This window comes from Anomaloglossus baeobatrachus, chromosome 2 (genome assembly GCF_048569485.1).
Source record: "Anomaloglossus baeobatrachus isolate aAnoBae1 chromosome 2, aAnoBae1.hap1, whole genome shotgun sequence".
Classification (NCBI taxonomy): domain Eukaryota; kingdom Metazoa; phylum Chordata; class Amphibia; order Anura; family Aromobatidae; genus Anomaloglossus; species Anomaloglossus baeobatrachus.
In genome coordinates, this window is record NC_134354.1 from 453,237,236 (window position 1) to 453,260,587 (window position 23,352).

General features: G+C 47.4%; 1 protein-coding gene across 3 annotated transcripts in view; it reads right to left on the minus strand.

Moving 5' to 3' along the window:
* The window catches only part of LOC142291637 (multidrug and toxin extrusion protein 2-like), a 175,442-nt gene that overhangs the window by 26,218 nt on the left and 125,872 nt on the right, over window positions 1-23,352 (minus strand). For all 3 annotated transcript variants that reach the window (XM_075336307.1, XM_075336306.1, XM_075336308.1), the window contains 4 exons: window positions 16,849-16,924; window positions 13,446-13,515; window positions 13,246-13,378; window positions 9,412-9,506 (listed from right to left, as the gene is read on the minus strand). In XM_075336307.1, coding sequence (XP_075192422.1) covers window positions 9,412-9,506; window positions 13,246-13,378; window positions 13,446-13,515; window positions 16,849-16,924 — 374 coding nt within the window. The remainder of the gene's footprint in view (window positions 1-9,411; window positions 9,507-13,245; window positions 13,379-13,445; window positions 13,516-16,848; window positions 16,925-23,352) is intronic.

The following is a 23,352-nucleotide window of genomic DNA, read 5'->3' on the forward strand; positions in this document are numbered from 1 at the left end:
TCCCTTTTTCAGCGACCCCCAGGGTCACGGAACCGGGCAACGGCCACCCGTGATACTTCCCAGTGAATACAAGGCCTGGGACAAAGTACACCAAAGCCCTGGGGTGCGTCAGTTGCAATTGAAGGAAAGATCAATGCGACCAAATACAAAGAGATCCTGGAAGCAAACTTCTTCCAGAGTGCTCTGGACCTCAGACTTGGCCGAAGGTTCACCTTCCAACAAGACAATGACCCTAAGCACACAGCTAAAATAACAAAGGAGTGGCTTCAGAACAACTCTGTGACCATTCTTGACTGGCCCAGCCAAAGTCCTGACCTAAACCTAATTGAGCATCTCTGGAGAGACCTGAAAAATGGCTGTCCTCCAATTTTCACCATCCAAATTGACGGAACTGGAGAGGATCTGTAAGGCTATGTGCGCACGTTGCGTAAATACATGCAGTTACGCTGCGCTTTGTAGCGCAGCGTAACTGCATGTGTCCTGCGTCCCCTGCACAGTCTATGGAGATTGTGCAGGGGCCGTGCGCACGTGGCGTCTTAGAGCGCAGCGCTTCGGCTGCTGCCCGAAGCGCTGCGTTCTAGAAGTGACATGTCACTTCTTCCGTGCGCTTTGCCGGCAGCTCCTGCTCTGTCTATGGGAGGAGCTGCAGGCAGAGCGCATGGAATCGGCTTTTTTTTTTTTCTCTACGGACATTTTCTGCAGCGATTTGAAGCGCACGTGTGCTTTTCAGATCGCTGCAGAAAATTCTGAAGTGACTGTACGCAACGTGCGCACATAGCCTAAGGAAGAATGGCAAAGAATTCCCAAATCCAGGTGTGAAAAACTTGTTGCATCATTCCCAAGAAGACTTATGGCTGTACTAGCTCAAAAGGATGCTTCTACGTAATACTGAGCAAAGGGTCTGAATATTTATGACCAAGGGATATTTCAGTTTTTTTTGTTAAATAAATTTGCAAAAATTTCAACATTTCTGGTTTTTTTCTGTCAAGATAGGGGGTAGAGTGTACATTACTGAGGAAAGAAAAGAACTTTTTTGACCAAATAGCTGCAAAGAGACAGAGTGAAAACTTTAAAGGGGTCTGAATACTTTCTGTACCCACTGTATACTATATATAAGACAACCCAATTGAAGAGATAAATAAGTAAATGGCTGCGCGCACATGAGCGTATAACACAGACGATGGCCCTCAGACCAATGTTACACTAGGGGGCAGTGCCGATCAGCATACTTTTCTCATGCCGATTGGGCATGACAAAAAATTAGCAGAATGCTGTGATTTTCAGCATACAATTCCCCAAAAAACTATGTCAGTATTGCATGGGGGGTTTTTTTGCAATTGGACTTTTAGAATTTTTTCCGACTATTTTCCAGTACAGCATGTTGTAAAATGAATGGTGCCATTGAAAAGTACAACTTGTGCCACAAAAAAAAACCAAGACTATGTGGACGCAAAAAAGAGAATTTTGTTTACTTACCGTAAATTCTTTTTCTTATAGTTCCGACATGGGAGACCCAGACCATGGGTGTATAGCTAGCGACCTCCGGAGGACACACAAAGCACTACACTCAAACGTGTAGCTCCTCCCTCCGGGCTATATACACCCCCTGGATGACAATCTACCCAGTTCAGTGCAAAAGCTGAAGGAGGACATCCACCCATAAGTAGAGATAGAGTAAAACTCGGCAAAACCAGCACTCTGTCTACTAACAACAGCCGTGAAGCACACGGAACAAAAAAACTGCCAACAGGCAACAGGGAGGGAGCTGGGTCTCCCATGTCGGAACTATAAGAAAAAGAATTTACGGTAAGTAAACAAAATTCTCTTTTTCTTTATCGTTCCTTTATGGGAGACCCAGACCATGGGACGTTCCAAAGCAGTCCATGGGTGGGAAATAAACGAAACGGAGAAGTAGGCAACACCTAACTTCACAAATGGGCGACAGCCGCCTGAAGGATGCGTCTGCCCAAGCTCGCATCTGCCGAAGCATGAGCATGCACTTGGTAGTGCTTAGAAAAAGTGTGCAGACTGGACCAAGTGGCAGCCTGACACACTTGCTGAGCCGTAGCCTGGTGCCTGAAAGCCCAGGAGGCACCGACAGCTCTGGTCGAGTGCGCCTTAATCCCCGACGGGGGAGGCACCTGAGAAGATTGGTAGGCATCGGCGATAGCCGACCTAACCCAACGAGCCAAGGTCGGTTTAGACGCCGAAAGGCCCTTGCGCTGACCCGTGGTTAGCACAAAAAGTGAGGTGCACCGCCGAAAAACGGCGGTGCGAGACACATAGATTCGGAGCGCCCGCACCAAATCTAAGGTGTGCAACGCCTTCTCAAAGCGATGCACAGGGGCCGGACAAAAAGAGGGCAATGAAATGTCCTGGTTAAGGTGGAAGGAAGACACCACCTTAGGGAGAAAGTCCGGAGTCGGACGAAGAACCACCTTGTCTTGGTGAAACACCAAAAAGGGGGATTCCGAAGAAAGCGCAGCCAAATCAGAAACTCTCCTGAGAGAAGTTATGGCTACTAGAAAGACAACTTTCTGTGAAAGTCTAGACAAAGGAACCTCCCTGAGAGGCTCAAAAGGGGGCTTCTGTAAGGCCGTGAGGACCAAATTAAGGTCCCAGGGATCCAAGGGTCGTCGGTAAGGAGGAATGATGTGAGATGCGCCCTGCATGAAGGTGCGCACCTGAGCCAGTCGGGCGATACGCCGCTGGAACAATACCGACAAAGCCGACACCTGTCCCTTAAGTGAATTGAGGGACAGACCCAACTGTAGACCCGACTGTAGAAAAGACAGGATGGTCGGCAAGGCGAACGGCCAAGGAGCATGGCCGGAAGAGCGACACCAGGACAGGAAAATTTTCCAAGTCCTGTGGTAAATCTTAGCCGAGGAAGACTTCCGAGCCTGAGTCATGGTGGAGATGACCTCAGAGGGAATGCCTGAAGCCGTCAGGATCCAGGACTCAAGAGCCACGCCGTCAATCTGAGAGCCGCAGAATTCTGGCGGAAGAACGGACCTTGAGAGAGAAGGTCTGGGCGGTCCGGAAGATGCCACGGCACCCCTACGGACAGGCGGAGCAGGTCTGGGTACCAGGCTCGCCTGGGCCAGTCCGGAGCAATGAGTATTACTCGACGGCCCTCCATTCGGATCTTGCGCAGAACCCTGGGCAATAGCGCTAGAGGGGGAAACACATAGGCCAGACTGAACTGAGACCAATCCTGAACCAGTGCGTCTGCTGCGAAGGCTTGAGGATCGTGGGAGCGAGCCACGTAAACCGGAACCTTCTTGTTGTGCCGGGAAGCCATTAGATCTACTTCCGGAGTGCCCCACTTGCGGCAAATTGACCTGAACACTGACGGATGCAGTGCCCACTCGCCGCCGTCCACGGTTTGACGGCTGAGATAATCGGCCTCCCAGTTTTCCACGCCTGGGATGTGGACTGCGGATATGGTGGACTTTGAGTCCTCCGTCCACTGGAGGATTCGTTGAACCTCCAACATCGCCAGACGGCTGTGAGTTCCGCCCTGGTGATTGATGTAGGCAACCGCTGTCGCGTTGTCCGACTGAACCCGAATGTGCTTGCCCGCCAATAGGTGGTGAAAGTCTAGGAGAGCTAGAAACACGGCTCTGATCTCCAGCACATTGATCGGGAGGGCTGATTCGGACGGAGTCCAAGTGCCCTGTGCTCGGTGATGGAGAAACACCGCTCCCCAGCCGGAGAGACTGGCATCCGTGGTGAGGATCACCCAGGACGGAGTCAGGAAGGACCGTCCCTGTGAAAGGGAGAGGGGCTGAAGCCACCACTGAAGGGAGTTCCTGGCCTGTGATGACAGAGCCACCAGCCTGTCCAAAGAAGAGATCCGCTTGTCCCAACAGCGGAGAATGTCCAGCTGCAAGGGACGCAGATGGAACTGGGCAAAGGGAACCGCTTCCATGGACGCCACCATCTGACCCAGCACCTGCATGAGGTGTCTGATGGAATGACGGCGGTGCCTCAGCAGAGAGCGCACTGCCAGACGAAGGGACTGCTGTTTGACTAAGGGCAACTTGACAAGTGCCGGCAGAGTCTCGAATTGCATCCCTAGGTACAAAAGTACCTGGGTCGGGGTCAGAGTCGACTTGGGGAGGTTGACAAGCCACCCGAATTGGACTAGAGTGGCGAGAGTGAGCGAGACACTCCGCTGACAGTCTACACTGGATGAGGCCTTGACTAGAAGGTCGTCCAGGTAAGGATTCACTGCCAACCCCTGGAGGTGCAGGACCGCAACCACTGCTGCCATGACCTTGGTGAACACTCGGGGGCCGTGGCTAAGCCAAAGGGAAGAGCCACGAACTGGAAATGTTCCTCTCCGATCGCAAAGCGTAGCCAGCGCTGGTGTGAAACCGCAATAGGCACATGCAGATAGGCATCTCTGATGTCGATGGATGCCAGAAAATCTCCCTGGGTCATTGAGGCAATGACCGATCTTAGAGATTCCATGCGAAAGTGCCGCACCTGAACATGCTTGTTGAGAAGCTTGAGATCCAGGATGGGCCGGGAGGAACCGTCCTTTTTGGGAACTAGAAAGAGGTTTGAGTAGAAACCTCTGAACCGTTCCCGGGCGGGGACCGGAACAATTACACCGTTGGTCTGCAGGGATGCCACGGCCTGAGAGAAGGCGGCGGCTTTGGAGCAGGGGGGGGTGGACAGAAAAAATCTGTTTGGCGGGCTGGAGGAAAAAGGTATCCTGTAGCCGTGGGTGATGATATCCCGCACCCACTGATCGGAGACGTGTTGCAACCACACGTCGCCAAAGTGGGAGAGCCTGCCCCCGACCAAGGACGTTGCTGGCGCGGCCAGATAGTCACGAGGAGGCTGCCTTGGTGGCAGCGGCTCCTCCGGTCTTTTGAGGACGCGGCTTTGCGCGCCAGTTGGATTTGCGATCCTTGGCGGTAGTGGACGAGACTGTGGGTTTAGAGGATGACCAGTTAGAGGAACGAAAGGAACGAAACCTCGATTGGTTCCTGCCCTGGGTAGGTTTCTTGGCTTTAGCTTGTGGCAAGGAAGTACTCTTCCCGCCCGTAGCTTCCTTAATTATGTCATCCAGCTGTTCCCCAAACAGCCGTGACCCAGTAAAAGGGAGACTCGCAAGGTACTTCTTAGAGGAAGCGTCCGCTTTCCACTCTCGAAGCCACAAGATCCTGCGGATCGCGAGGGAGTTAGCGGAAGCCACTGCCGTGCGGTGAGAAGCCTCCAGGACGGCAGACATGGCGTAGGATGCAAAAGCCGAAGCTCGGGAAGTTAAGGCATCCATCTCAGGAATAGAGTCCCTGGAAAGGGAATGAATCTCCGCCAGAGAGGCAGAGATAGCCTTAAGAGCCCACACCGCCGCAAAAGACGGAGAGAAGGAGGCTCCTGCTGCCTCAAATACAGACTTGGCCAGAAGGTCAACCTGGCGGTCAGTGGGATCCTTAAGAGAAGTGCCGTCGGCCACCGCAACTACTGTGCGGGCTGAGATTCTGGACACTGGAGGGTCCACCTTTGGGGACTGGGCCCAGTCCTTAACCACCTCCGGTGGAAACGGGAAACGGTCATCTGAACTACGTTTCGGAAAACGTTTGTCAGGACAGGCCCTAGGCTTGTTAACAGTGGTCTGAAAGCTGGAGTGGTTAAAAAACATACTCCTAGGTTTCTTAGGAGAGGTAAACTGGTGTACCTCTACCAGAGAGGGTTGATCCTCTGACTCCTGTGGGTTGAGGTTCAGTACGGAGTTAATGGACGCAATCAAGTCACTAACGTCCGCATCACCCTCAGACAAATCAATGGGGTACATAGAGGCAGCGTCTGAGCCCACAGTAAAGGAATCCTCCTCGCCCTGCACCTCGGCTTGTGAATCAGAGCCGTGGGACGAGGAAGGAGAAGGGTCCGTGCGTCTCCGTTTAGGGGGACGGGGTCCTAGGACATGCTCTGAGGGCTCTGCAGAGCTCGGAGCCGCAGAGACACCCTGAGAGGGAGGCTGATGCATAGACAGCAGCGTCTGGGACAGCTGCCCCATGGAATCGGCAAACGACTTGGAAAGAGCCTGTGAAAAGGATGCTACCCAAGCCGGGGGTTCAGCCACCGGGACCGAAGCAGCCTGAGGGACCCCTGAGGAGGCTCCAGGCTGAGACACAACCATATTAGCACAGTTATCACAATGTGGGTACGTGCTAGGCTCTGGCAGAATTAGCTTGCAAGCAGTGCATATAGCATACATGTTTGCAGCCTTGCTCCTAGTGACAGACATGCTGCTGTGGAGGAAGCTCTGCAGCCAAAACACACTCCTGTAGAAAGCCTGAGTGTATAAAAATCCACAACCATAGGTTGTGGCTTACCAGCCCTGCTCTCTGTGTCCTCCGGATTTCACCGCTCCCCTGTAAAGTGACAGCTTTCCAAAAAGTATGCAGCTGCAGCATCCAGCGCTTCTCAGTGATAAAAACGCTGATAAAATGGCGCTGGGAGAAGGAGGGGGGGCGTGTATAAGCCCAGGAGCGGGAAAACAGAAGCACAGAGATACAGGGGGGTAGACAGGGGAGGGGACATCTCCTTAGAGAGGAGTGCCCTCCCCTCTGCTGGCCGGGCGGTGGGCGGCGCTGTATGCAAAACATACAGCAGAAGCCAAAAACGAAACTAGGCCCAAACTGAAGCCGGGGCCTAGATTTTAAAGTGCGGCCGACGAGCAGGCACCGTCGGCGCGGTTCTCATGGGAAATTCCCAGAACCGGCCGAAATTAACAGTAACGCTAAAGCACATACTGCCCCCATAATAAAAGCACCCGGGACCCCTGAAAAAACGTCTCAATACTTAGCTTTGAGACGCAGGGCCATGTCCCTGAGTGGGGTTAACGCTCCTTCCAGCAGGGACCAGACAGGGCTGTGGATGGAGCCGGCCTCCTGCAAGCAGAGAGGACCGTGTTGGCTCCCACTTCAAACAGAGCCTCGACAGAGGATGCGAAGGAGCACGGCATGTGAAGGCTCCAGCCTTATGAAGATCAACCTTAACAGCACCCCGCAGAGTGGAGCGTGAAGGGACATGCCGGGAGTCCAGACTGGACCCGCTTTTCTTCCAAATCTTTAAAAAATTAAAATAAAATTGAAAAAAATATGAGGAAATAAAAGTGTGTGTATCCTCCTGAAACACAAAGCGTTGAACTGGGTAGATTGTCATCCAGGGGGTGTATATAGCCCGGAGGGAGGAGCTACACGTTTGAGTGTAGTGCTTTGTGTGTCCTCCGGAGGTCGCTAGCTATACACCCATGGTCTGGGTCTCCCATAAAGGAACGATAAAGAAAATACAAAAGAAATGGCTCTTGGACGTAGAGGATAAAAAAAAAAGTCAGGAATGGGTTAAAAAAAATACAGTATATAGGACAAAATCTCTGAAATATTTGCAAGTTTACAAGGAAAATGTGACTCAGCTCTAAAATTGTCCTGGATCATATAGTTTCTTTGTGGTTTCAGCATGAGACTAAACCAGATGACTGAAAGAGGAATTAAGCATATTTCTCTAAAATGGGAATTATAATCTTAGAATAAATTAACATTGGCAAAAACAGTAACAATCTCTTTTTTTCTAATACTTTTCTAATATTTTTTTACCCTCCTCTCTGTCTATCACCCTACCCGTTCCCTACGCTCTGCTAATGACTTTCTACTAACATCCACACTAATCCGAACCTCCCACTCCTGGATCCAAGACTTCTCCCGAGCTGCACCAATCCTCTGGAACGTTCTACCCCAAGAAAGTAGGACGAATCACAACTTACTCCGCTTCAGACGCTCCCTAAAAACGCATCTTTTTAAAGGTGGCCTATCACACTCCCTAGCCGAACTAAATTCACATAGTCCCTCCATGCCTTCTCAGAACATAACCCCACGTCAAACTCCATGGCACCCAAATACATCTCAGTGTAGATGCTAGACTGTATGGGCTGCTTCCAGGGATCACGTCCCTTTGTCACGTGATAGGGGCGTGTTCAAAATACTATCACGTGACAAAGGGACGTCATCCCTGGAAGCAGCCCATACAGTCTAGCATCTACACTGAGCACAGTGTGACCGCTGGAGAGGTTTGCGCGCTCACGAGATTATGGGCGGGTACTTGCTGATAACAGTCACAGTCCCGCCCATAATCACTTGTCTGCGCACACGTCACCAGAGGTCACACTGCTCAGTCCCGTGAGACTGGCACTGGGCATGCGTGGGGATGGCTGGAGCAGTGGGCGGCGTCCAAAAGTATGGAAATCAGCGATGGGGGCGGCATACAGGACCAGGGGGCAGAATAACGGCCATCAGGCTGCCCGCCCCCGTGTCACATTTATAGAATCCGAAGCCAAAAAGGTACCTCTTTATAAACTCTTTTTTTTGGTCAGAAAGGGGGCACAATAATAACAGGGACCTTTCTAGAATGCAGCCCAGGAGCTGCAGAGGGGGAATCTGTTAGGTTTTAGGGGAAATTTCTGCTGACAGGTTCCCTTTAATGGGATCTGTCATTGATCCATGCTGCAATTGCAGCCAGCGTTGTATTACTTTGAAACACGGCTGTCGGAGAAAACATACTTTGAAACTTTGATGATGTCTCCAACCTGCTTCTACCCACCCTGTTCCAGGGACTGACAGGTCTCACCCATGTGTATACATAGCTACAGACCTATCAATCAACTGGAGTGGAGAGAAGTAGTAAGAAGACAGCTAAGGGCATCATCAGAAGTCGTTTCCTATAACCACTGGCAATTCAAACATGTTTTCCTCTGAAATAATGCATTGTTCCAGAGCATAACATACCTGGCTGCAATCTCATAGCCAGGCTCTGATTCATGCTACTCGTTGTTTGGGCAACATGAATTTAATGACAGGTGCCTTTTAAATATTTTACAATAAAGCAACTAAAAGCACACATTAATCAATGGAAGGTCTATTTTTATTAATATATAATAATATAAAATATAAATCCACTTAGAGGGGCATTCCCATCTTCAACATCATAGCCCAATATGTAGTAGGTGTAATAATAATAAAATTAGCAAATACTTCCAATTAGAAATGTAGTATAGGTCTCCTGATTTGCTATGTCACTTTCCTCATGTGCAGGGCATTACAGTAGCCTAGGTATCCATGGTTACATCTGCTAACAAATAAATGTAGCTATGTGCGTGGTGGTAACCATGGATACCGAAGCTACAGTAATGTCCTGCACATGAGGTAAGAGACATGGTTATATCAGGAGAACTATACTACATTTCTAATTGGAGGTAATTGCTAATAGTATTATTATTACTACACCTACCATATATTGGAATAGGATCTTGGAAATGGGAATACCCTTTTAAATGAGTAAATCAAAACTCAAGGACACCATTAAAAAAATCACGACGGCTTATTGCAACATAATTACCTCTTGACAAGCTTTGTCCCAGTTCATGCGCAAAACGTAGACCACGAAAAACGAGGCTTGTAAAAAGACAGGGAATATCAATCCAGACCAGAGGCCTTCAAAAAAAGCAAACACGATTTAAGTATCCTCTGGTAAATAAGTATACAGTTCTGTGCAAAAGGCTTTACACAATTGTGAAAAAAATGCTTCAAAGCAAAAATGATTTTTTTAAAATGTGTTTAATTGTTTTTTGCTAAATGATAAAGCTGTGATCGTCTGCATGCTTGTGTTACACAGGGTAGGGCAATCACAGCCTCATATCCCGGCATCCACAGGAGGATCATAATGACAGACACAGGGGTCATCAGCAAAACCCAAGCTGTCATGATACGCACCTTCCACCCCTGGCAGAGAGGTGAAAGACGCTGGCTTGGCGTGTAGGCCTGCATCAAAGGCAGTGACACAACATTTGACGTACCATTACGTTAAATGTCGTCAAGAGGTTAATGACATTGGCTGAATGTTTGGGGGCGATGCTCTGCTGCAGAATAAATCTTAAGCAAATAATTAATGATGTTCTTAAGGTAAAGGTTGGAAAGTGACACATCAAGTATTAATTTGATAAAATTTATGCTTTGATCATTCACTTTGCATTCTGTTAATTGATTAAATTAAACCATGAACGATTTTGTTTTTCAGACCAGGGGTCCCCAACCCATCGCTCATGAGCCACATGTGTCTCGCCTGCTCCTGACATGTGGCTGGCCGTCGGTCCTCAGAAATGTAGCTGTACAGGGACGGGGGCTGTTTCTCAGAGCCGTCGTTTATTGGTAGGCAGACTGGGCAGCTGATCCAGGGCCCCCATGCTCTGTGGGACCCCCAGCTTTTCAATCATACACTTCAGCGATAGTACATGTTTTGTACTATCACTGAAGCTTCCGCAGTTGCAGAATGACGTTTGGTGACTTCACAGTCATGTGACTCACCTAAGGTCCCAACGCTGCGAGAATCTAGGCCTCCACAAGTGTGGTGTCAAGGACCCGGAGACCCTGCCTCTATTCAAATGTATGTGCGTATTTTAGGCACGCATACATTTGAACAGTGAGGCAACAGGACTGAGGCAGAGCAGTTCCTCAACACCACACCGCAACATACTGTCATCACCGGGGCTGGGGCAACAGAGAAGAGCAGGAGGACGCGCAGGCCCAGGTAACCACTCCAGAGGAACCGAAGAGAACATGTAGGCAGGGGCGTATCTACCACGGTCACAGAGATCGCCACTGCGACCGGGCCCGGGCCTGTCCCAGCCCCTGATTCAGATGGATGTGTGTCCGAGGGAACGCTTCCAGCTGAAATACATTTGAGCACAGAGACCCGTCGGTTGTCATGCGCTGCGCCACTTACACACTAGTCAGTTGCCATGCCAGTGTTGCAGGAGGACGCCGGGGGAGGGTAACATCTTAATCCCAGTGGCCAGAGGGACCTCTGCTGACGTCATGCCCATGTGCCCAGAACGGGCGGAGCCTCCACCGACATATCTGATACCAAGAAGATACATTATTCTTTTAAGTCCACGTGGGCACACAGTTGATTATAATAGAAGCGGGGGTCTGGGGGTAAGACCCTCAGATGAGGGGGTGCAGGGGGGGGAAGCCCCCCTTACCTGAGTATAGTAGACGGGAGGAAACCACGATGCCCACCAGCTAAGCCAGTCATGCCCACAAACCAAGCCGGTCACACCCACAGGTCCGTCTTCCCACTGAGATTTAGCCACAACCGCTGCGGGAGCGCAGGGTAGGTGAGTACAACCTATTATTATTATCTTTTTTTTTTCCCTGTGTGCTTGGGTGGGACTATATACCAGGAAGATGGGGAGGCCATACACCAGGAAGATGGGGAGGCCATACACCAGGAAGATGGGGAGGCCATACACCAGGAAGATGGGGAGGCCATACACCAGGAGGATGGGGAGGCTATATACCAGGAGGATAGAGAGGCTATACACCAGGAAGATGGGGAGGCTGTACACCAGGAGGATGGGGAGGCTGTACACCAGGAGGATGGGGAGGCTGTACACCAGGAGGATGGGGAGGCTATACACCAGATGGATGGGGAGGCTATACACCAGATGGATGGGGAGGCTATACACCAGGAGGATGGCGAGGCTATACACCAGGAGGATGGCGAGGCTATACACCAGGAGGATGGCGAGGCTATACACCAGGAGGATGGCGAGGCTATACACCAGGAGGATGGCGAGGCTATACACCAGGAGGATGGGGAGGCTACATACCAGGATGGAGGGCTATATATCAGGATGGGGACATGATGGGAACCATATAAACCAGGATGGAGACATGATAGGAGCCATATATACCAGGATGGGGACATGATGGGAGCCATATATACCAGGATGGGGACATGATGGGAGCATATATACCAGGATGGGGACATGATGGGAGCCATATATACCAGGATGGGGATATGATGGGAGTATATATACCAAGATGGGGCCATGATGGGAGCATATATACCAGGATAGGGCCATGATGGGTACATATATACCAGGCTATATCCATGATCAGGGATATGATATGTGGTCTGGTCACAGTGTCGTGGTATTTCTCCCTTGTATGTGGTAATATTCGGTTAATATGTGGTCTAATTATGGTGTGGTGGTATTACTCTCTTGCATGTGGTTGTATTTGATCATTATGTACTGGTAAAATGTTATCTGGTCATAGTGACGCGGTATTTCTCCCTTGTATGTGTCTGTATTCGATCACTATGTGGTGGTAATATGTTATCTGGTCACGGTGTGGCGGTATTTCTCCCTTATGTGGTATTATTAGTTTTGGTATAGTGGATTGTATTGTGTATGGAGGTCACTTTTCCTCTCTGATATCAATATAGGGAAGATTCTTTATTTCCAATTGTTGCTTCCTGTATTCTACTGCTAAATTGGCTTTGACTAGGTCCTCATCTCTACAGTGTGGCTGTCGACCAACTTTCAAAGTCGAATGTGGCTCTCAAGGTAAAAAAAGTTGGGGACTCCTGTTTTAGACCACTCTTGCTTTGCAACATTTTTTTCACACCTGCCTTAAATGTTTGTACACTACTGTGTACATACAGTAATAGCCAAAACGATTGAGATTGACACATTTTTTTAAAAAAATGTTCTAAGATCTTTTTCTCAGCTGTTTATATGGTTACTGAAGTACAATTATAGGCATTGCATTTCGTAACTTTTTACACTTTTATTGAGAAATATATCAAGTTCATCTAAAGCCTGAATAAGCATAATGTTGACTCTTCTTGTGCAATTTGCCTTGGCATGCTAGATATCAGATTCTGGTCCAAATCCTGACTGATAGCAACTCATTCTTGCCTAGTCAGTCTTTCTTCTAGAAAAAACAAACTGCGCCCTAATCATCCATGGGTCCATCATTGAGTCTCCACCACTGCTCCCAGTTTCTGCTAACGCATTGATACAATTTTAACAGAGATGCAGCCAACCAGTGAACTCAGCCCCTCCGCTAATGTAGATGAAAAGCCCCACTCCTATGCTGCCACACTATTGACATCACATCACCAACCATACACCAGGAGCAGTGACAGAGACTCAGCGCTGGATCCAGGGATGGTGATTCTTTGTAACAAACTGTACCCAGGGACTAAGATAATCTCAATAGCACAACCCCTTTAAATATAATCCGTTATTACTACTGTTTCTTACCATAATATTTTTTGGTGTTGCTCAAGCCTTTTTCACACCATTAACTCCTCTTTTCAATTCTACCAACAGCATTACCAGCTCTGTAAATCACTTTACAATACAATAATAGCACTGCTTACCTATCACTCCAAGTTTCACTGCAAACATCAGTGAAATTCCTATGGGCAAACCCAGAAGGTAAAACCCAACAGCATTGGTAATTGCTCCAATCTTCTGTTTTCCAGATCCTCTAAGTATTCCACCACAAGTGCCCTATAAATGATTATACGTTAAAAATATATTATATTTATGTGTGTGATGTGTATTCCTAAATACTTACAGCTATAGCGTCACAAAGGTGAAACGGTGCAAAAATCAGCATGAGATGAGAAACCAGAACAACAATCTCCCTAAAGAAAAAAATTGTGAAAGGTCAATATCTACAAACTTATGTGCATCATTTTTTTTTAACTAAAAGAATGTTATGAAATAAACTCTAAACCTGGGCTAGGATATTAAATATGTCTATGAAATCTAGCACTATAGAAAAGTGAACATAACATTCATATAGGCCACATGAATAAATAATACAGCCATGTAATACAAATATATATACATGTATATTACAAATGGGTTAAAAGAAGTTGCCAGGGTACTCTAAAAATAAAAAAATAACCATACACTTTCTTAACAATCCCTTGCCATGCTACTCTTCTCCGCTTTTGTCAGAACTGTCATGTGAACACTGAAGCCAATAAGAGCGTGGACAGCATCTCTTTAATGTTGTGTTTGGTATATTTCAGCAGCTTGCCCAATATTTGCGGGGATCGATTGAGCGGTGTAGGCTACTATAGTTATGATAACCATAAATTGTATATCTGATCAAATTCGTTCTAGAGAGAGATGTATTTCTCCCAGAAAATTATTGCAACTACACGTTTATTTCCTTTGTTTACTGGAATGTTGCGCACTGTGGGCAAAGGAACATCAAGATCTCTGGAGATGAACTTGTAACCTTCAGATTGTTGATATTTTACAACAATTTTTGTTTTCAAGTCCTCAGACAGTTCTCTTTTTCTCTTTCTGTTTTTCATACTTAGTATCGCGCACACAATGCAAATATTGAGTCAACTTCTTCACTTTTTTATTTAGTTTCAGGTGTGATTTTCATTTTGCCCACACTTGTTACTTGCCACAAGTGAGTTTCAAGGAGCTTAAGATACTTGAAACAAAGTTCTTTACCCACAATTTTGAAAAGGTGGAAAAGTGCTAACAACTCTGTCAGGTCCATTTTTGAGGTGTTGTGTGAAGCGATATCCAATTTGCCTTTTTTTTTAAATGTCTTGTACCAATAAAAATGAAGGAAATAAACGTGTATAACAAAACATGTGTAATTGCAAACATTTTCTGGGAGAAACACTTCATTTTCTGGAACAATTTCAAAGGAACCGACACTTTTGGCTGTGACTGTGTATATATATGTGTATATAATATATACATATATAAATATATATATATACACACACATACATACATACATACATACATACATACATATATATATATATATATATATATACAGTACCAGTCAAACGTTTGGATGTCAGATGACATGGCCTCCCCAGTCAACCAACTTAAGCACATTTGATTTGGCTTGGGATGAGTTAGACGGCAGTGTAAAGGCAAAGCAGCCTTAAAAAAATGCCAAAGGGTATAAAGCTGACATTGGGTGTAAAGGTCATTGGGTTTTTTTGCACTTGTTTCTTTACTATTCATATCCATATGTGTTTCTTCATGGTTTTGCTGTCTTCAATCAAAATCTTTAATGTGTACATTTCAATAAGAGAAAGGAAAACCACTGAAAGAACAGAGGGGTCTAAAATTTTAGGCTATGTTCACACGTTGCGTTTTTGCAGCTCTTTTTTAATGCTTTTTTTTTGCAAATTAAAAGTTGCTTTTCATAGTACCAGAAAAAGCTATGAGATTTTAGATATCGCATGCACACAAATGTTTTTTTTTAACCCTGACTGAAATGGAAAACTATATAAACATATATCCTAATTGAACCTTTGAATAGAGATAAGTGAATCCAAGGTTCGTTGTATGGTATTCCTACCGAACACAAACTTTGCAAAAAAAAAACAAACAAACCTCGAGTTCGGATGCTTTACATATGCAAACCACTCACTGGAGCATCGCTGTGCTCAGGTGTACTTGGTGCTCAACCCAGTGTGAGACACTTGCAATGTTTGAATGGCTTTCATTGGGGGGGGGTGTAATAACAGCATAATTGGATGTAGTGCGCACCAAACAAAAAAAAAATGGAAAAACCCTGCCTCCAGAAGTGATCTGTTTATGGCTGGTTGCATGTGTGTGGACACCCGAACTGCCAAATTACTGACTTCCATTGGGGTTCAGGTCAAGTCCAGGTCCCATACAGAGCGTTTCCAAAAGTCCTGCTGAACTCGTCAAACTGAACTTCCATGGGTCCGCTTTTAGCATTTTTGCAGTGTTTTTTTCTGCATTTTTGGTGAATGAAAAACTTATTTTAAACATGTACTGTAGACAAAGTACATAATCTTTAACATAAAACCTGCTTTTTGTGAGCAGCTTTTTTTACTGCCAAGAGAGCAAGTCTTGGCTCCAGAAAAAAACACAGCAAAAATGTAACGTGTGAACATAGCCTAAAAGGCGCTTTACACGCAGCGATATCACTAGTGATGTCGCTCGTGAAAGCACCCGCCCCCATCGCTTGTGCGTCACGGGAAAATCGCTGCCCGTGGTGCACAATATCTTACCTTCCTAGCGACGTCACTGTGGCCAGCGAACAGCCTCTTTTCTAAGGGGGCGGTTCGTGTGGCGTCACAGCAACGTCCCACGGCAGGCGTCCAATAGAAGCGGAGGGGCAGAGAGCAGCCGCATGAAAGTCATGGCCACCTCATTGCAGGAGGACGTTTGTTGTTCCTGCGGTGTCACACGTAGCGATGTGTGCTGCCTCAGGAACGACGAACAACCTGCGTCCAGCATGAGCAACGCTATTATGAAAATGAACGACGTGTCAACGATCAACGATTTGGTTAGTATTTTCATCGTTAGCGGTCGCTCGTACGTGTCACACGCAACGACGTCGCTAACGAGGCCGGATGTGCGTCACGAATTCCATGACCCCAGCGATATCTCGTTAGCGATGTCGTTGCATGTAACGGGGCCTTTAGACTGGTGTGGAATAAATTAATTATTGTGGTTGTGAAGATAGATCAGATAGTGAATGTGTTTACTCTCTGCTCCGCTTCCTTTTCCTGTCATAATGACATCACTTCCCTGCAAACCGCAGGCAGCGATGAACATTACCGCAGGTAAACCGTGAAATACCAGAGGGAATAACGCAGGAAAACGCAAAGAACCGCACAGAATTTGCTGCCTGCGTTATTCCCTGCAGGATTTCACGATTACATTGCTTCAATGGAGTAAAATGCCGCAGCGACGTGCGGAAAAGAAGTGACATGCAATTGTTTTTTCTGCGGGAATCCCACAGCAAAACGTGCAGCTGTCAAAATCCGCATAGTGCGCACAGCATTTTTTTTCCCATAGGTTTTGCTGGTGAATCACTGCAGAGATGTTATGAACATAACATGTAGCGAAACATGCAGCAAATCCGCAGGAAATCCGCGGGAAAAACCGGCAAGTGCGCACAGGGCCTAAAAGAGGAAAGGATTCAATTTTATAAATTCTATATTACCAACCTGTCTGAAGTGAACACGTAGGCAATCACATCTTTAAGCCCTACCATCAGACTACTAGTCAGGACAGCAAAAAACACTAAAACAAAAAAGTAAATCAATTAATGTATACAAAAAAAATAATCTGTTAATATCTGAATGGATAAATTACAAACTATTTATTGCAAATTACAATTGAACTCCATAGCAAAATTTAATTTTTCACCAGTTTATTCCATTTGCAGTCTCCATCTCTAATTTTCAGTTGTCCCTGAACTCGTGAGTGGAGATGAGCTGCTTTGGTGTCAGATACAAAGGGAATTCCTGCTCTCCTATAACAGACTGTCAGAAGACACTCGCAGTACTGAGCAATGTAGCTGTGAATCCAGAGGCGAGGTGAGACAAAACATATACTAGAAAAGAAGCAGCAGTGTGTTCCTCTCACGCTTGATCGCCCAACCCCCCTCCCTTCACATTAGACTTCAGTAGGCAGATGAAAAATAATCACTCATTGACAGAAGACTCATAAGTTTAAATAAGAAGCATACATTTTTGATAACATATGTTACACAGTTTCAGATATTTCCTTGTTTTATTGATTCATGAGTTTGTTAAACTTAGGGTACGCTCACAAGAGCGGTGAAATCGGATGAGTGCAATGCGAGAAAATCTCGTATTACACTCTGACCAATTTTAGTCAATGAGGGCGAGCAGTTGGTCAGCTTTTCTCACATCCAGATTCTGGATGCGAGAAAAGTAGCAGCATGCTGCAATTTTCTGCGAGAGCCGTATTTCTCACATCCATTTAAGTGAATGGGTGCGAGTGATATATCGGACTGCACTCGGATGTTATCCCAGTGCAGTGTGATATACGAACAGGCTGACAGTGGAGGAGATGGGGGGATTAACCCCTCCCTCTCCTCCTCAGCTCCCGCCCTCAGCTTCACAGTCGCATGACACTCAGCTCACGCTCGCAGCAGAGCCTGTGCCGGGGGTGATTAGCATATTGCATCGGATGCCATACGCTCGTGTGAATCCAGCCTTACAGTGACCATTTCAGCCCTAACGACGGCTAATGTGCATTAAAACGGTGATCATTCCACACTGTTTTCTTCCTCACCGCTTTTTTAAAATGGAGGAGAGAAATAAGTAAATAATGCCCCTTAGTGGGAAAAAATCCTGTGGGTAACAGCTGTATATGACAGCTGACTCCCTGGAGAGTTCATCCCAAGAGGTGTTGGAACCAATAAGGGCCAATTAGCCCTTGATAGTTGCCATGGCACCCAGTGGTCAGGGTGTGGTGACCTGTTAGACCTAGCTATAAGCAGGGTCTAACAGGCAGAATCAGTGAGACACGAGTTCTGCAATACATGAGACCAATGATCAAGGTAAGAAAATATTCATGTCCCACAGTGGAACAAAGTGAAAAAGTAAAGAAAACTAAATAAATTAAAAAAAAAAAAAAACAACACACACAAAAAAAGCACATAAATCCGAAAACCCATTTTGCTACTAAAAACACAACCTTTGTGATTAAATGAATACTTACTTATTTCAACCTCTGTGTATATATATATATATATATATATATATATATATATATATATATATATATATATATATATATATATATATATATATATATATATATATATATATACACATATATGTCATTGCCAAAAGTGTTTCAATAGCAAAAACCTTAATGAAATCCCCCTAGTTCAAGAGAGTAATATATAGCACAAAAGGGGTCAAACCAAGGAAAAACTCCTAAAATATAACATTTATTAGATATGCAGATAAAAGGTGGACTGCCACCATAAAAGAATAAAACATCTGTCAAGGGCTGCAGAAAGTGTACTAACAGCCTCCAGACGAATCATATAAGGCACACAGTACAGGAGGTATGAATACAAGTCACACTCAAACCTGCATTGATAAACACAGCTAGGATGGTCGCTTCATCAGAATCAAACAGATGTTCGCAACCATTAAAGCAGAAAAAAACGGCCTTACCGTATTTTTATAGGGCATGTGATGATATGGCTCAAAGTCAGGTGACCTCATAAAGGTCTTGCACAAATACCTTCACTTCACTCGAACCATACCACAGTACCTCCCGACGCGTTTCAAAGAATCATCAGGGGAGTCATTTCAGGGTACAAGTCGTCATATCAGTAATCATAACTGGACTGATATACAATCAAAATTGCCCCATGGACGGAACTGTGGAATAAAAATCATAACTTACAGCCCATCCAATCAAACAAACATGAGGAATAGCCTCATAGACCAAGCTGCTTACCCCAAATAACATCCAGCAAGGAAGAGCGCCAAGCTGCAGGTGCCGCGCCGGTTAGTTTGAAAACCGCGCTTCTTATAGGGGCCGCGCATGCGCGGTAAGTCCACCGCAGCGTCGTGACGTCAGTCCCAGCATTCACCATGCCGGAAACAGCGACGTCACCATCATGCCCGTCGGCCGCATCAGCATACCTGCGCCGCCGACGTCATAGGCAGGAGCCTGGAACGCAAGCCGAAATAAAACCGGAAGTGTCCGGTAAACAGTTGACACACTTGAACTTGTTCCAGAAAATGAAGTATTTCTCCCAGAAAACCATTGCAATACACATTTTGTTATACATGTTTATTTCCTTTGATTGTATGGTAACACGGAAAATAAAAACAGAAAAAAGGCAAATTGGACATAATTTCACACAAAACCTCAAAAATCAGCCAGAAAATATTCTGTGCACCTTTCCAAAATTGCGAGTAAGAAGGGAATTTTGTTACTTACCGTAAATTCCTTTTCTTCTAGCTCTTATTGGGAGACCCAGACGATTGGGGTATAGCTACTGCCCTCTGGAGGCCACACAAAGCACTACATTAAAAGTGCAAGGCCCCTCCCCCTCTGGCTATACCCCCCCCCCGTGGTATCACGGGTTCTCCAGTTTTAGTGCCAAAGCAAGAAGGAGGAAGCCAATAACTGGTTTAAACAAATTAACTCCGAATAACATCGGAGAACTGAAAAACCGTTCAACATGAACAACATGTGTACCCGCAAACAACAAAAAAACATCCCGAAGGACAACAGGGCGGGTGCTGGGTCTCCCAATAAGAGCTAGAAGAAAAGGAATTTACGGTAAGTAACAAAATTCCCTTCTTCTTCAGCGCTCTATTGGGAGACCCAGACGATTGGGACGTCCAAAAGCTGTCCCTGGGTGGGTAAAGAAATACCTCATGTTAGAGCTGCAAAACAGCCCTCCCCTACGGGGGTGTCACTGCCGCCTGCAGGACTCTTCTACCTAAGCTGGCATCCGCCGAAGCATAGGTATGCACCTGATAATGCTTGGTGAAAGTGTGCAGCCTGGACCAGGTAGCTGCCTGGCACACCTGTTGAGCCGAAGCCTGGTGACGTAATGCCCAGGACGCACCCACGGCTCTGGTTGAGTGGGCTTTTAGCCCTGAAGGAACCGGAAGCCCCGCAGAACGGTAGGCCTCTAGAATTGGTTCTTTGATCCATCGAGCCAGGGTGGCTTTAGAAGCCTGCAACCCCTTGCGCGGACCAGCGACAAGGACAAAAAGTGCATCGGCACGGCGCATGGGCGCCGTGCGGGAAATGTAGATTCTGAGTGCTCTCACCAGATCTAGCAAACGTAAGTCCTTTTCATACCGGTGAACCGGATGAGGACAAAAAGAAGGCAAGGATATATCCTGATTAAGATGAAAAGAGGATACGACCTTAGGGAGAAACTCCGGAATAGGGCGCAGCACTACCTTGTCCTGGTGGAACACCAGGAAGGGAGCCTTGGATGACAGAGCTGCCAGCTCAGACACTCGCCGAAGCGATGTGATCGCAACAAGAAACGCCACTTTCTGTGACAGCCGAGAAAAGGAAACTTCCTTCAGAGGCTCGAAGGGCGGCTTCTGGAGAGCAACCAGTACCCTGTTCAGATCCCATGGATCTAACGGCCGCTTGTACGGGGGCACAATATGACAGACCCCCTGCAGGAACGTGCGCACCTTAGAAAGACGTGCTAGACGCTTCTGAAAAAAACACGGATAGTGCCGAAACTTGCCCTTTAAGGGAGCTGAGCGACAAGCCCTTTTCTAACCCCGATTGCAGGAAGGAAAGAAACTTGGGCAATGCAAATGGCCAGGGAGACACTCCCTGAGCAGAGCACCAGGATAAGAAAATCTTCCACGTTCTGTGGTAGATCTTAGCCGAATTCGACTTTCTAGCTTGTCTCATTGTGGCAACGACTCCTTGAGATAATCCTGCAGATGCTAGGATCCAGGACTCAATGGCCACACAGTCAGGTTCAGGGCCGCAGAATTCTGATGGAAAAAACGGCCCTTGGGACAGTAAGTCTGGTCGGTCTGGCAGTGACCACGGTCGACCGATCGTGAGATGCCACAGATCCGGATACCACGACCTCCTCGGCCAGTCTGGAGCGACGAGTATGATGCGGCTGCACTCGGATCTGATCTTGCGTAGCACTCTGGGCAAGAGCGCCAGAGGCGGAAACACGTATGGGAGCTGAAACTGCGACCAATCTTGAACCAAGGCGTCTGCCGCCAGAGCTCTTTGATCGCGCGACCTCGCCATGAATGCCGGGACCTTGTTGTTGTGCCGGGATGCCATTAGGTCGACGTCCGGCACTCCCCAGCGGCGACAGATTTCCTGAAACACGTCCGGGTGAAGGGACCATTCCCCTGCGTCCATGCCCTGGCGACTGAGGAAGTCTGCTTCCCAGTTTTCTACGCCGGGGATGTGAACTGCGGATATGGTGGAGGCCGTGGCTTCCACCCACATCAGAATCCGCCGGACTTCCTGGAAGGCTTGCCGACTGCGTGTCCCCCCTTGGTGGTTGATGTATGCCACCGCTGTGGAGTTGTCCGATTGGATTCGGATCTGCTTTCCTTCCAGCCACTGTTGGAAGGCCAGTAGAGCAAGATACACTGCTCTGATCTCCAGAACATTGATCTGAAGGGTGGACTCCTGCGGAGTCCACGTCCCCTGAGCCCTGTGGTGGAGAAATACTGCTCCCCACCCTGACAGACTCGCATCTGTCGTGACTACTGCCCAGGATGGGGGCAGGAAGGATCTTCCCTGAGACAATGAGGTGGGAAGGAGCCACCATTGTAGGGAGTCCTTGGCCGTCTGGGAAAGCGAGACTTTCCTGTCCAGGGACATTGACTTCCCGTCCCATTGGCGGAGAATGTCCCATTGAAGTGGGCGCAGATGAAACTGCGCAAAGGGAACTGCTTCCATGGCTGCCACCATCTTCCCTAGGAAATGCATGAGGCGCCGCAAGGGATGCAACTGGCCCTGCAGAAGAGATTGCACCCCTGTCTGTAGTGACCGCTGCTTGTTCAGCGGAAGCTTCACTATCGCTGCTAGAGTATGAAACTCCATGCCAAGATACGTTAGTGATTGAGTCGGTGATAGGATCGACTTTGGAAAGTTGATGATCCATCCGAAAGACTGTAGGGTCTCCAGCGTAGCATTCAGGCTGCGCTGACATGCCTCTTGAGAGGGAGCTTTGACCAATAAATCGTCTAGGTAAGGGATCACCGAGTGTCCCTGAGAGTGCAAGACTGCTACCACCGCCGCCATGACCTTGGTGAAGACCCGTGGGGCTGTCGCCAGACCAAATGGCAGAGCTACGAACTGAAAATGGTCGTCTCCTATCACAAAACGTAGAAAACGTTGATGTTCTGTAGCAATTGGCACGTGGAGATAAGCATCTTTGATGTCTATTGAGGCAAGGAAGTCTCCTCTGGACATTGAGGCAATGACAGAACGCAGGGTTTCCATCCGGAACTTCCTGGCGTGCACATGTTTGTTGAGCCGTTTTAGGTCCAGAACAGGACGGAACGAGCCGTCCTTTTTTGGAACCACAAAGAGATTGGAGTAAAACCCTTGCCCTTGTTCCTGAGGAGGGACTGGGATCACCACTCCTTCCGCTCTTAGGGAGTCCACCGCCTGCAGCAGAGCATCTGCTCGGTCTGGATGTGGGGAGGTTCTGAAGAACCGAGCTGGAGGACGAGAATTGAACTCGATTCTGTACCCGCGAGACAAAATGTCCGTCACCCACCGGTCTTTGACCTGTGACATCCAAATGCCGGAAAAGCGGTAGAGCCTGCCCCCGACCGGCGATGCGGAGGGAGGGGGCTGGAAGTCATGAGGTAGCCGCTTTGGAAGTGGTACCTCCATTTGCTTTCTTGGGGCGCGTGTGAGCCCGCCACGAATCTGAGTTTCTTTGCGTCCTCTGAGTCCCTTTGGACGAGGTAAACGGTGTCTTGCCCGAACCTCGAAAGGACTGAAACCTCTGCTGCCACTTTTTCTGCTGAGGTTTGGTTGTTCTGGGTTGTGGTAAAGAGGAGTCTTTACCCTTGGACTGCTTAATGATATCAGCCAATGGCTCGCCAAACAGTCTATCTCTAGATAAAGGCAAACTGGTTAAACATTTTTTGGAACCAGCATCTGCTTTCCAGTCCTTTAACCACAAGGCTCTGCGCAAAACT